At 38.5% G+C, this 12,906-nt stretch overlaps 3 protein-coding genes across 3 annotated transcripts in view; 1 reads left to right on the top strand and 2 right to left on the bottom strand.

Moving 5' to 3' along the window:
• Nucleotides 1-3,685, bottom strand: part of LOC116048374 (obg-like ATPase 1) — a 54,300-nt gene extending 50,615 nt beyond the window's left edge. The window contains exons 1-2 of the mRNA XM_036003883.1: nt 3,434-3,685; nt 2,361-2,390 (exon numbers count right to left, since the gene is read on the bottom strand). The gene's annotated coding sequence lies outside the window, so the exon portion shown is untranslated. The remainder of the gene's footprint in view (nt 1-2,360; nt 2,391-3,433) is intronic.
• On the top strand, nt 2,552-4,702 carry sp9 (sp9 transcription factor). Its single transcript, XM_031297459.2, has 2 exons — nt 2,552-2,798; nt 3,346-4,702. Exons 1-2 carry the CDS (start codon nt 2,778-2,780, stop codon nt 4,642-4,644), a joined length of 1,320 nt encoding a protein of 439 aa, XP_031153319.1. The 5' UTR covers nt 2,552-2,777; the 3' UTR covers nt 4,645-4,702.
• Nucleotides 4,703-6,752: 2,050 nt separating this feature from the next.
• Nucleotides 6,753-12,746, bottom strand: cir1 (corepressor interacting with RBPJ, CIR1). The gene is made up of 10 exons (XM_031297444.2): nt 12,531-12,746; nt 11,133-11,227; nt 10,823-10,896; nt 10,664-10,677; nt 10,472-10,524; nt 10,320-10,368; nt 9,806-9,926; nt 8,840-8,946; nt 8,422-8,507; nt 6,753-7,934 (listed from the first exon to the last, which is right to left on the bottom strand). Exons 1-10 carry the CDS (start codon nt 12,600-12,602, stop codon nt 7,229-7,231), a joined length of 1,377 nt encoding a protein of 458 aa, XP_031153304.1. The 5' UTR covers nt 12,603-12,746; the 3' UTR covers nt 6,753-7,228.
• Between the last annotated feature and the right edge of the window lie 160 nt (nt 12,747-12,906).

The raw sequence follows: 12,906 nt of genomic DNA, 5'->3' as shown, positions 1-12,906 counted from the left end.
TACTGTTTTTATCTTCATCTTTGCATTTTACAAGACAACACAATAAATGTCACAACCCAAAAACATCTGCAACAAAATGAAGATATGTTAAGTTAAAGCATCTTGACAAATCTCCATACTTGTGTCCATTTTTTCAACTCAATGAGCATCCTTTGATGATACAAGTAATCGTATCGTATCTACAACATTGTACAGCTTCATCACCACAGAAATAAAGTAAACATTCCTTGCACTCATAGTTTCCTCCAACCCCCCTTTGAGAGAAACAGGTGTAGCCACATGAGCACACAAAATTACAACAATTAGTTAAATGTCCTCAAATAAACTTCCCTCAGCAGAAATACAAATTAAAGCACACAGGGGCACAACCAAAAACCACCACCCAACCCAGCAGCCTGTCTGGTTTAACATGCAGAAAATGAGGCTCTAATAATCTGGATTTGAGGCAAGTGAGGATGGCTTTGTAAAAAGAATTCAAATGAATAGGTCTGAATTAATCATTTATCTTTTGTTGATGGATGCACCCCCACTTAGACTCATCACAATAGATGCAGAGCGTTTTGTTCGACAAAATAAATCATTCCCATTGTTTAAGGTACATTGATCAATCTAATGGCTTGTAATAGGCTCCTAATTGCCACTGAGAAGTGCTCAAGAATGGAGTCCAGAATTACAGATTCAACTCAAAATTCTCACTTGAATGACAAGGCGAGACCATGTTCTCCCCTTTTGTCTCAAGTAAATATCGTCTGAAAAATCACTATTATTTATTATTCTAGGTTACTGTGACAAACACATTTCCTTTCGTATACATTTAAGGTACAGTATTTATTGGTGCATAAAGACTGATTCCTATGTAGATTTCTTTGTTAGGATCATTATCTGAACGGTCACACTGCTATTTTTTAAGATAGCCTATTACTACACAATAATGCTACATAATAATCATGTCCACAAGAATATTATCATTTGAACAAATGGACAGAAGACTGTAATACATATCTATTATCAATGGCAACTAAATTCAGTGAAATCATTTTTTTTTAAATAACTGTTAATTCTTAATTAAAGGGTTAGGGTTATTTTTTATGTTATGAAAAAGAACAGTGAAAATAAATGCCCTAGCATTCTGCATTCATTTTTCATTTAATGCTCGAATTAATATGACTTCTTTAGGAACAATCAACTTGTAGAATGTAGAATAGACATTAAATACTGTTAACAGCACACTGTTTGCCATGATTGCAGAAATGATTCCATTTTCTTGGCAGCGCTCAGTATTTGAGACTTATTTTATTCACTCTTCCAAAGGTGGTGGTTTTAAAGCAAAAAGAGTATTTGAACAAATTGCGCCTGTGTTGACTGGAAGCTTTCATACTCTATAATGGAGCATTATTTGCCCGTTGAATACTGTAATGCACATCTTTCGGTCAAGCATTTCTCTGGAAAATTGCTTTAACTTTTAAAGGGATGATGGTTCACGTCAGAGCAGGTCAATTTTACATTATGCCATTATCCCCGGGCGCCTTAACAATACGCGGCTTATGGAATTGTGATATTAAAAGAAAGTAAGTCGCGAGTTTAGTAAAATTGTTGAAACACGGCATCCTCTTAATTGTCCTCAATTTAATAAATGAGTGATTAGAGTGGCATTACATTTTATTTCTCGGTTGCAAGACCCCGTGCCTCAGCAGCTTAATGGAGATGACTGGCGGCCTTACAGCAGGCATCCCCTGGAAGCTGAAACTTTTTTCCGCTTATAAAATACTTGCCTTTTAAAAACACATACTACACGCGCTGATAAAGCAAGCTGTCATTTGTAATTAACCCCTCACCTGCACTCCCCCAACAAGTTAGCAGGGAGGGAGGTGGCGCGTATGGCCGCGCGTGAACACGACCACACGCACGAGCACAGACGCGCGTATATTTTTGTCTGGAAGTAAACAGACTTGATCCATTACGAGTCATTATCTGTTTTGCCCTTCATGTATTTGTGGACTCCTAAATGATCTAACCGCGGTTGGAGAGTGAGTGAGGTCCGTCCTCTCAGGCCTGTTTCTGGACTTCTTTACTAAACTTAATCCATCTGTGATTTTCCAATATTAACACCAGCACTTTAAAAAAAAATAGGATACAGCATATTACACCAGTTAACACACAAAAGCATGCACTGGCTCAACACTGTTCTGATAAAGTCATCAGCAACAGCAGCGTCGATCACATTATTCAGAATACTATGTGCTTAAATAGCAACTATTTCTCAATGACGTGTTGCGCATGATCTGAATATTGAAAACTCCGAATGGAAACCTGGAACTATACAGAATTCACAAACGCTTCAAAATGAGTGAAAAGCTTACCTCTTGGAGAACTGACGTGTGAACTCAATTCTGCAATGAAAGGAGACATTGAGCCTTCGTGTGAGAATACATAAAAATAACTGTATGTATGAAAAAATACCAAATCGTGTCTTGTATGACAGTATGAGCAGAGGCTGCCCTACAGATGATTGACGGCGGGGTTTTTGGTGTTTCTGTCTGCGGTCGGGTCTCTCATTGGCTGACTTCATCCCCAGCCATGAATGCGGCCATTAGATTGGCTGCGCCTTCTCGCCAGCTGTACTTCAAAGAACACGCTCGCTACAACTAGGTAGTGTTGGGAGCCGCGAGTCAAGAGAGAAACCGTGTGACCTGAGTCAAACACGGTGAGTCTGAATCAAATTGGAGCCCTACAGCATTGAAATCGCGAACACTGTCATCACAGCACATACCCTGGATATGGCAACGTCTATACTTGGGGTGAGTCCGACTTTTTATTTATGCGTAAAAGTTATGCGTAAAGTTATGGTAGCCTGCTCTCTTCTGCTGTTTTTTGCTTTCATAAAAATACTTGCTTTCAAGTTGGCTACTATGATTTCCTAGTGTGTTAATTACGATTATACTTTTCTCATTATTATTAAAAATAAACGGTTAAATGTCGATAAAGGCATCTAGATGAGTGTTTGTAGTAGGCTATAATACTCACTGAATGTTCACAGCAGATATCTGACGCAGCTAATATTCTGAGAAAGTTTGTAAAAATGTTAATCGTTAAAAATACTTGTAGCCTACGTTGTTTTATTTGTTCTACGCGTGTTAAAACATGTTTCTCCCCTCTCTCCAAACACATTTATCTGAGCTCAAATTATAGTAAGAATTGCAGTTGTTTTTCTATAATGTATTTGTTAAAGTCCTGTGTTGTTTCGAATCAGTCGTTTGCTTCCCAGATATCCGGGCTAAACTAAAATCGTTCAGCAAGTATTTGTTGTTGCCCGTTTTAAGTCCAACCTTTGTTTGTGTGTTTCAGGAAGAGCCACGGTTTGGAACTACACCTCTAGCTATGCTGGCTGCAACTTGCAACAAAATTGGCAACACCAGTCCTCTTACAACTTTACCTGACTCGAGCGCTTTCTCAAAAGGTGGATTTCATCCGTGGAAAAGATCCTCCTCCAGCTGTAACTTGGGATCCAGTCTGCCCGGTTTCACAGTGGCAACAAGCCGCTCGTCGACAGGACTAACACCGACCAGTGGCACAGGCAACAGTGCCTTTTGCTTAGCCTCCACCTCCCCGACCTCGTCTGCATTTTCCACAGAGTACAGCGGTCTGTTTTCCAACTCTGCGAGCGTCACATCTCAAGAATCTGGACAGTCAGCTTTTATCTCCAAAGTCCACACATCAGCAGAGACTCTGTACCCGCGGGTGGGGATGGCGCATCCGTACGAGTCGTGGTACAAGTCCGGTTTCCACTCGACCATCTCTGGCGATGTTGCCAACGGTGCGTCCTCGTGGTGGGATGTCCACACTAATCCTGGCTCGTGGCTCGATGTCCAGAATCCTGCAAGCACCCTCCAGACCTCACTGCACTCCGGGACGCCTCAAGCCATCCACTCCCAGCTGAGTGGCTACAACCCGGACTTCTCCTCGCTGACGCACTCGGCGTTTAGCTCAACTGGAATCAGCCCCACTGCGTCTCATCTACTGTCCACCAGTCAGCACCTGTTAACACAGGACGGTTTCAAAACAGTCATCCCCACTTACACAGACGCTTCTGCCGCCAACGCCATGATTTCTGGGGGCAGTTCAGGAATAACTAGCTCCTCCAGGTCGTCCCGGCGGTATTCCGGCAGAGCAACATGTGACTGTCCGAACTGCCAGGAGGCTGAGCGGCTGGGACCCGCCGGGGCCAGCCTGCGCAGAAAGGGACTCCACAGCTGCCACATTCCCGGCTGCGGTAAAGTGTACGGAAAGACATCTCACCTCAAAGCACATTTGAGATGGCACACCGGCGAGCGGCCTTTTGTCTGCAACTGGCTTTTCTGTGGCAAAAGGTTCACTCGGTCCGATGAGCTCCAAAGACACCTTCGCACCCATACCGGCGAGAAAAGGTTTGCTTGCCCGGTATGTAACAAGCGCTTTATGCGGAGTGACCATTTGAGCAAGCACATCAAAACGCACACGGCCGGTGGAGGAGGAAAAAAGGGGAGCGACAGTGACACCGACACCAGTAACCTGGAGACCCCGAGGTCCGAGTCCCCAGAACTTATTTTGGAGGGGGTAAATCCCAGAATCGCTGTTAAGGATCCGTCTCCTCACGACGAGCCCTAATGAGGCTTCACCCAAAATCAAACCAGATTCAAAACTGCACAGCATTGAAAACGGGTCTTATTTGACAGACAGTAAAAGGAGAAAATATATTTCAAGAAGCGATTGCAAAGTCTAAAAAATATGTTCTCCACAGGCGTAACGAGTATTTCATTCGTAAATCCATCTAAAGAAAAAACAGTGATTTTACTGCAGGCCTTTGGGGATTTTTAGAGGCAACTTGAAAATGAAATGGATGTTTGCTAAGGGTGCGCGAAACCTGTTGAATTTTGGTTGGACAATGTGAGTTACATCTTGTATATTGACGACTAAACTATGTGTTATTTTCATGTAAATGTTAGGCTATGATTGTTTTATTCGTGTTGGTATCCTGGAAATCAGGGAGTTTACTTTCGACGCACTTTGTGGATATGTATGTAAACAGCTTTTTCCACTTTGGTTGACCATTTTATTTCTTTGCTAAAAAATATCTATATATAAATGTTTACCTGTATAAAGTCACACGTATAAGACTTTCATTTTATCGTAATTAAAACATCTTTAAAAAAGGCTGTACTTGTGTGATGTAGAGTTTATATTTTTAGTTTTAATATTTGGGACAGGTTTAAATTTTAAAACGTTTGATTTATTTTTGGAAATATATTTTAAAGCGTGAGTGCTGTTCAATGAGCTATTTCTTCTTAAAATCACCTATAATACCTTGACTTTCACGATTTAGGTTACTCTATGGAATAAATCAATGTTTAATGCCCCGGAAAAAAACATTTCATGCCCAAATGAAAATCTTGTTAAATGGTATTAATTATGACTTGGAGCACATCGCAGCCCCATGTGTCTTGTATTTGCGATTAGGGATTCGTGTCTTATCAAATATCTAATTAATCTCCGAGACATCTTTTGTTCAGTTTCACTTTATCGCGGGGTTTCCAAGGGGGTTTGACGACAAAGGTCCCTGAATATTTATTCTAATTGTCCAAATTAACTGCTTTCATTTGCATACCAATCGATGGACCGAGAATAAGGATATTGCCTCTTTCTCTTTGCCGAAAGCCACATAGATGTTATGGGAACAGTTTTTTAAACTTTAGGAAAAAAAGGGGCAAAGAGTCACATGCAAATGTTTGAATTTGAAATGCTCTTTGCTCAGCGCAGTCAAATGGTGCCTGCATGTTATTTGAATATCAGTGGCCCCGTATTGAAAGGGTTCAAGGATGCTCTCTGCCTTCTTTGTGCTTACCCAGTGCAGCGTCCGACTCTCAAAGAAAAAGCCGGGGAATAATTACAGCGTGAGTCCAAGACTGGGAATACGTCAGGGAAAAGCATCTCACCCAGACACCCTCTTTTTTTGAAGAGGATGTTAAATTGACCAGAAGGCAATAGAGGGAAATTATTTTCATTTCCTTTTGTGCAACAGCAGTTTCAAGGAAACGGCCAGATAGTGAAAACTACCAAATTAGATAGCCAATTTGAATTTCATCAAAAAATAAAAGCTAAAAGCAACATTTTTTGAAATGTAAGCTTTTAGACGCAACATTTAAGAATTCAAGTAAATCTGTTTTTGAGATAAAATTCAATTTATATTTTATATTAAGTAAAATTGTTTTTCGAGTCTACATGATGGACTCTGTCAAATACAATATGTAATTTTGGGCCTAATATTTAATGTGGATAACACATTATATACTCGTTTTTAAAATTCTACACCGATTTTTCCATATCAAAATATAGAATTCTGGTATGCATTAATAAAAAATATAGTGCAGCTTTTCTTTCGTTTCTGGACTGTTTCCACTGGATATTTGGACAGAAATTATGTTTTGTTTGACGCCCGCAAAAATAAAACAGCTATGGAATCAGCCCCACGTATTTCACAGCTTTAGTGATAGAACACACATTGTGTCATGCCATTTAGGCTAACCGGCCAGAAGTATTTAGAAGCATTTTTAAAAAAAAAAAAAAAAAAAAAAGAAAGAAGGAAGGAAAAAAGAAAAAAAAAAAGTAATAGTATTAAGCTGCTATCAGATGCCTGGAACAATTTAGTATTTAGTGAGAGTACACTAACGACAATCAGACGTTGACATTCTTTTCATCCATCGCAAAACACACGTAAGTAAATTGAGATGATTACAATTTTAATCATAAAATTTTCTTTTTAGGAATCAACCGTTTAAGCATTACATGTTACAATGTCAATATTTCCAAAAAATACACAATAATGAATGCAAGATAAGAAAAAAACTGCAGCGACAGAAATAGTCTTTCTAGCGGCCAACTGCCATTAAAATGAGTCCAATATTTTCCCATCAACGGATCACAGCTGCAAATTGCTTCCAATGGTAATCAATTAATTTAGACTATTTCATACATTACAAGACAACACAAGGGTACAATGAGCTCCAGCTAGATATTTTCTGTCGACTGCTTCCCTCTACTGGAGAAAAAGGAGACCTACTGCACAATATCTGCATTTTTCAATGGAGGGACAATGTGTGATTACCAAGAACTGTACATAACAGCAATCGCAAAAAAAAAAAAACATTTAACACATTTTGTCCAATATTGTAAGAGGGAACTGAAAAACAAACAGTCAGTGTTTTCTTTTAGCTCTGCCTTGGCTTTTCTCTCTTCTCTCCCTACTCCTACTTCTTACCCTGCCCTCCCTTTCCTTCCTCTTTTCCCTGCTTCTGCTCCTCCCATCTGCTGTTCTGCCTCTCCTTCCATCTGTGCTACTTCTGTTCCTCTCACTATCACTACTGTGACGCCCGTCTTTACCTCTGTCCTCCCTGCCTTTCTCGCAGCTCCTACTTCTGTCCAAGCCAGACTTGAAGCTGCTAGGTCTCTGCCTGTCCCTGCTGTTGTGTCTCTTTCTCTCTTGACCTCCCTCCAGCTTGATCTTGTTCTCTGGGCTGCGATTTCGACTCCTGCTCCTTCCCCTCTCTGTCCTTGTTTGTCTATAATCTCCGGACTCCTCTTCAGGCCGCCTCTGTCCAGTGTGAGGGCTCTGTGACCTGCTTCTATGAGAGGAGGCCTTTTTCTGACACTTGACTCGCCGCTCGCTCTTAGAGCTGTTATCCCGACAGGAATCTTTTTTCTTGTTCTTCTTTCTCTTTTGGCTCTTGAACTTGCCATGGCTGTCTGAATCTGAGCCACTATCACTACTACTACTGCTATTGGAGGAGTCACTCGAGCTCTCACTACTTTCATGATTTTTCTTGTGTTTTCTTTTGCTCTTCTTCTTTTGTTTTTTGCTCTTCTTCTTCTTGGCCTTCTGCTTTTCCAGGCGATCAAGTTTTCTGTAAAACAGGTACATAAACGTTTAGTTATTCTTCAACAAGGCAGCCGATAGATAGATAGATATCTATCTATCTATCTATCTATCTATCTATCTATCTATATATATACATACACATAGATATATAGATAGATTTTTTTAATATATATTAACATAATAGTCTATAAATCACATGAAAATATAAGTTAAAGGAATGTTAAACAATGTAACAATCCGATTAAAAAAACTAGAAGTATACACCTGATATACTGTATTTATTACTAAGCTACAAATAAATGAGTTTTTTGTTTTTAAATTAAAAAAAACATTTATAAGAAACCATCACAGTAACCTAGTCATTTATCAGATCGTGTATCAGGATCCCCCCTTAGTTTGCTCTATCAATATGAGGCTTTAAAAATATTCACACAATGTTGCAAAAATAATAATTTTGCTCTACTCCTTGAGGCTTTCTACATTAAGATTTGTAAATTGTGCTACATTTTTACCTGAGGAGCTTCTGTTTTTGCTTGGTTGTTAATGACTTCAGAAATTCCACCTCGGGATCTTCCTCTTCATCACTGGCAACATATTCCTAAAAAAAAAAAAAAAACACACAGCACATCGAAATTGGCATTGAAATAAAAACGACAACATACAGATAAATACAACTCTCAAAGGCAAATTTGAGCAAATCTATATTTGAATACATCAGCTGAACACCTTTAATCAGTGATACAATTTATTTGATAAAATCTGTTCACTTGACTTAAGTAGCTACAATAACTGGCCCCTTTGCAGAATTTATGCTAGGGACATATCAAAGATAGTCTTAACTCTCATAAGGGTAGAGTATATGTGTGTGTATGTTAGTATAGCGTCCAACTCCTATGTGTGCAAAGATGGGAGTGTGAGACAGACAATTACCTGCGATGGATCACAAACAGTAGAATTCCTACCAAGGACACATTTTTTCAGGGCAAACCCACTGTTTCGCATCTCCGCCATTAACTCCGAGGGGTGCATCGACGGACCTGTTAGCACAAATCACAGCCACAGAGTCCCATTGATGTCAAACCTATGCCAACCACTATCTCCACAGTGGGAATTTCAGGGACGGCTTTGTTAACAGAATGGGACATCAAATCAAGTCACTCCACTTCCGGCTGAGCAAATCATACAATATCATTCTCTGCCAAAGCAGCAGTTAGGGGAATCAGAATACACAATAATTATATTTTTTTCTTCCCGGCAGAGGAGGGGAACCATTAGCCATTAGCATTAGCACTCCACCATCAACACCATGTACTGACTGGACTCTCTCAGGGTAAACATTATTACTTTACTACTCAACTCGCTGATTGCAGAAGTCAGAATCAGCTTAAGACGGGGAGCTCCAGCTGAAACCAGAGATGAAAGATACAGCAGGTGTACCTGCTGCAGTCTGTGACTAAAGCTAACACACTCGCCACAAATATCAAGCAGCACTGATATTTTGGCTCCTTGTTCTTTTGTACTACGTACAATTATTCTACTGACCTTTTTCCCCCCCCATTGCACAACAACCATGTTTAACAGAAATATATATTTCAGCAAGTTAAATCTCTACATACCAATTCAACTTGTAATGATTACTTATGTTATGCGATGCATTTATGGATCACTTATTTTACATGTATAATGTTAACATGTGCTCATATGATGATGCTTATTTCAATGAAGAAATTACTCCCGTTTAATTCAATAGCATCGAAATAAAATCTGTATATGAAAAGGTAGTGGTTTGTTCACACACACATAGCAAATTAACATTTAATGACATCAATAAACAAGGAAACTGCAGGAGAAGGTGTTTAAAATGTCTGTTTTAGACAATGATGGTATGTACTCTACCTGCTGCCTCCTCTGAGGCCACAGAGCTGGCATTGATACCCGACAGCCCATAGAGAGGACACTCTCTGTCTGTGTTCACATGGCCCCATTTGTGACATTTGATGCATCGCACATTGCGCACCTGGGAAGTTAACAACAGACATTACTGCAAATTGTGGAGATGTATGCATAATTATTTAAACACAATACTCTATGAATTTTTGTTTTATTATGGCAACACCTAATTATAAGGCAAAATCCATTACATTAATGTTTTAGATTTGACAAACTCTGATTTACATTTTAAAGCTTTATAACTCTTTAGTGCGACTTCATTTTCAAACGGTTACATTTGTAGAATTTTCAGGTACCTGAGGAGATGAAAGTACCCAGTATTTCACAAGAAAAAACAGACGTTCATCTCATTTTGTTTTTTACTCTGTTAATCAACTTGTGACCCCTTTAGATTTAACCCCCAGATGGCAAATCACTGGTGTAGTCTTTATGCTTCAAAAAAATAAAAATCATCACACACCTGGATTCCAAATGGCTGATCTCTAATATTCATGTCATCCTTCGCGTATCTACATGAGAAAATTAAGGATTAAAAAGATTGCAAATTCTGGAAGAGTGCTGACAATATGACAAGAAAGTTTTATTTCGTATAAAAAAAAATCAATTACTTACTTCTCTCGAGGAGCCACCTTCTGCCACTCAAATTTGTACTCTTCTTCCCCCTCCTGAAAAACAAACACATTTTCAATATACATTTAGTATGTAAACCTTTCTAGTTATAAATGAGTGGAAAGAATAAGTCAACATGCAGAAGATGTATACATATTGTGAAATTGTATAGGTTCATAATTTGCTCTACTTTACCTCTTTAGTTTCCTCTTCAGGACATAAGGACATCAGGACAATTATGTTGATAAAACAAACAAGAAGTAAAATGTTAAGGATAATTTTCTTAAAAATCAGGTGTTTGGAAAGCAAATATTTAGTTGGGATCAGAGCTGCTTGGCTCAAGTGATCATTTACCTTTGGATGCTCCAGGTGGAGCCTCATACATGAAATTGAGGCCATTTTTAACACGGTCATCCCCTATCAACACCCTAGAGGTGAGAAAATAAACATGTTTTTTTTAATGGGGATTATCAACATTTACAACATGTGAAGTTGAAGGAGGTATTTAGAAAATACCTCCAAAGTTAACATTGAGTTAATTAAAATCTTTCCATTTAAACAGTATGTATTCATCAATAAACTAAAAATATTTGTTTTAAGTAAATCTGATATTAAAAGAACAGTTTTTAGGAGGCACAAGTTATCACATGTATATTTGTCTAACCTGTTGTTGTAACAATCCTGCTCTTTCATGTACGCCTGCATAAGATCTTCTTGCTTCTTCTTCTCGAAGGTCAGTTTCTGTTCTGCTATCCATACCTGTAAATGAAAAGGAGGATTACGGCACACATTCTCCCTACTTCTTCATACATTTCCAAACATTTTTTGGGTCAGCTTACTTGCCTGACATACAAATACTTATACAAGTAACTTGTAAGTTAAATTTTTGTTTGTGCACTATATGCAATTACTAAACTGAACCTCACCCTTACAGAGTATTAGAGGGGAGATCATCAGTCCATTTACTGAATAATGAATAAATCATCGACTGAAAATTGCCAGTAGCCAGCAACACATTTTAAACGTAATGTTATTTACTCTATTTTTTGCTGGATTCAGCTTTTTAAATGTTAACAATTGCTGCTCTGGTTTGTCTTATATAGAAGTAAATTGAATATAGTTGGGTTCTGGACTGTTATTTGAACAATAAGGCGATCCAAAGACACCAACTTGGTCTCTTGGAAATTGTGATGGGCATTTTAAATCATTTTCAAAATTGTATAGGCCAAACGATTAATCAGGAGAGTAACAAACACAATAGAGAGAAATAATTATGTTAGTTACATACCTAAAGCTGATTAATGAGCAGAGCATACACACATGGAATTATTTGCTTATTTAATGTATTATATGTAAAGTAACGTTACATTTGAAAGGTTGTAAGGTGTATAAACAACCAGGGAGGCTTAGAGCCAATTCTCATATTAAATTATCTAGACACAATAGTAACGTTACTGTACATATTGTATATTTGTATAGTCCAAAAATATTACGACAGTCATTTTATTAGCTAATAGTATCTTCATTTATTCCAGCCAAACTTAATTATGGGATATGATTTCTTACTCATATGAAGTTGTATGCAGTAACGTTAAATACAACATATGGCCATGACTGGTCAGCTTTTGTTTTATATATGGAGATTTTAATTAAACAACTTGCTCAGAATATTAAGCATTGCCATCCTTCTAAAGACCATGATAGCAAAGTAAACTAAAGACAGCTGAAGTTACCATTGTAACCTCAGGTTAGCTATGTAGCTATAGCGTTAGCTTGCTAAGTTACCAACTAACGTTACCCTAGCTAACTTAACAGTGCAAACAATGTACGATAGCCATCTTAGATGGTTTGTCTAAGATTCATACAGAAAAACTACTCGTGGGTCAACATGTTCTATCAAGTAGCTAGCTAATTATCAAAGTGGATCATGTTAGCTCCTGCTAAGTAGCAAGGTGGGCTAGAAAAAGCAAAACACGGTGAGCATAGCTCGCTATCGCTAGCTAGTAGACTAATTGATGTATTCTAGCCTCAAGCAGTAACGCTAACTGTAGGTAGCACTCACCTTTTTGATATTTGACTTCGACGCAGGGTGAAAATCCTTCTTGCACATAAAATTGGCAAACGACTTCCCCATGGCTGACAACCTATAACGTCAACTGAGTGGAAAGCTTAGCGTTTATTTTTGAGCTAGCGTATCTTCCTCCGCATGTAAACAAATCCGTCTGCATGAAGACAGCTCTGTATTGGTGTATTGGCAGCTGTTGAACTGCGGAAGATATGCGTTAAATCCTTGTTATACTTTCTATGGTTAAATCGTTAGGCCAAAAACTACAATGCCATATCAATGTGTAGATTAAGATACATTATTTGGACAATATAACTAAAAACTACATAATTTAATTGGTTTTGATCATGCAACGTTAGTCGGGTAATCTGCT

Source organism: Sander lucioperca, chromosome 8 (assembly GCF_008315115.2).
Source record: "Sander lucioperca isolate FBNREF2018 chromosome 8, SLUC_FBN_1.2, whole genome shotgun sequence".
Classification (NCBI taxonomy): domain Eukaryota; kingdom Metazoa; phylum Chordata; class Actinopteri; order Perciformes; family Percidae; genus Sander; species Sander lucioperca.
The sequence above is the reverse complement of the archived record's forward strand: the minus strand, read 5'-3'. Positions and strand labels throughout refer to the sequence as shown.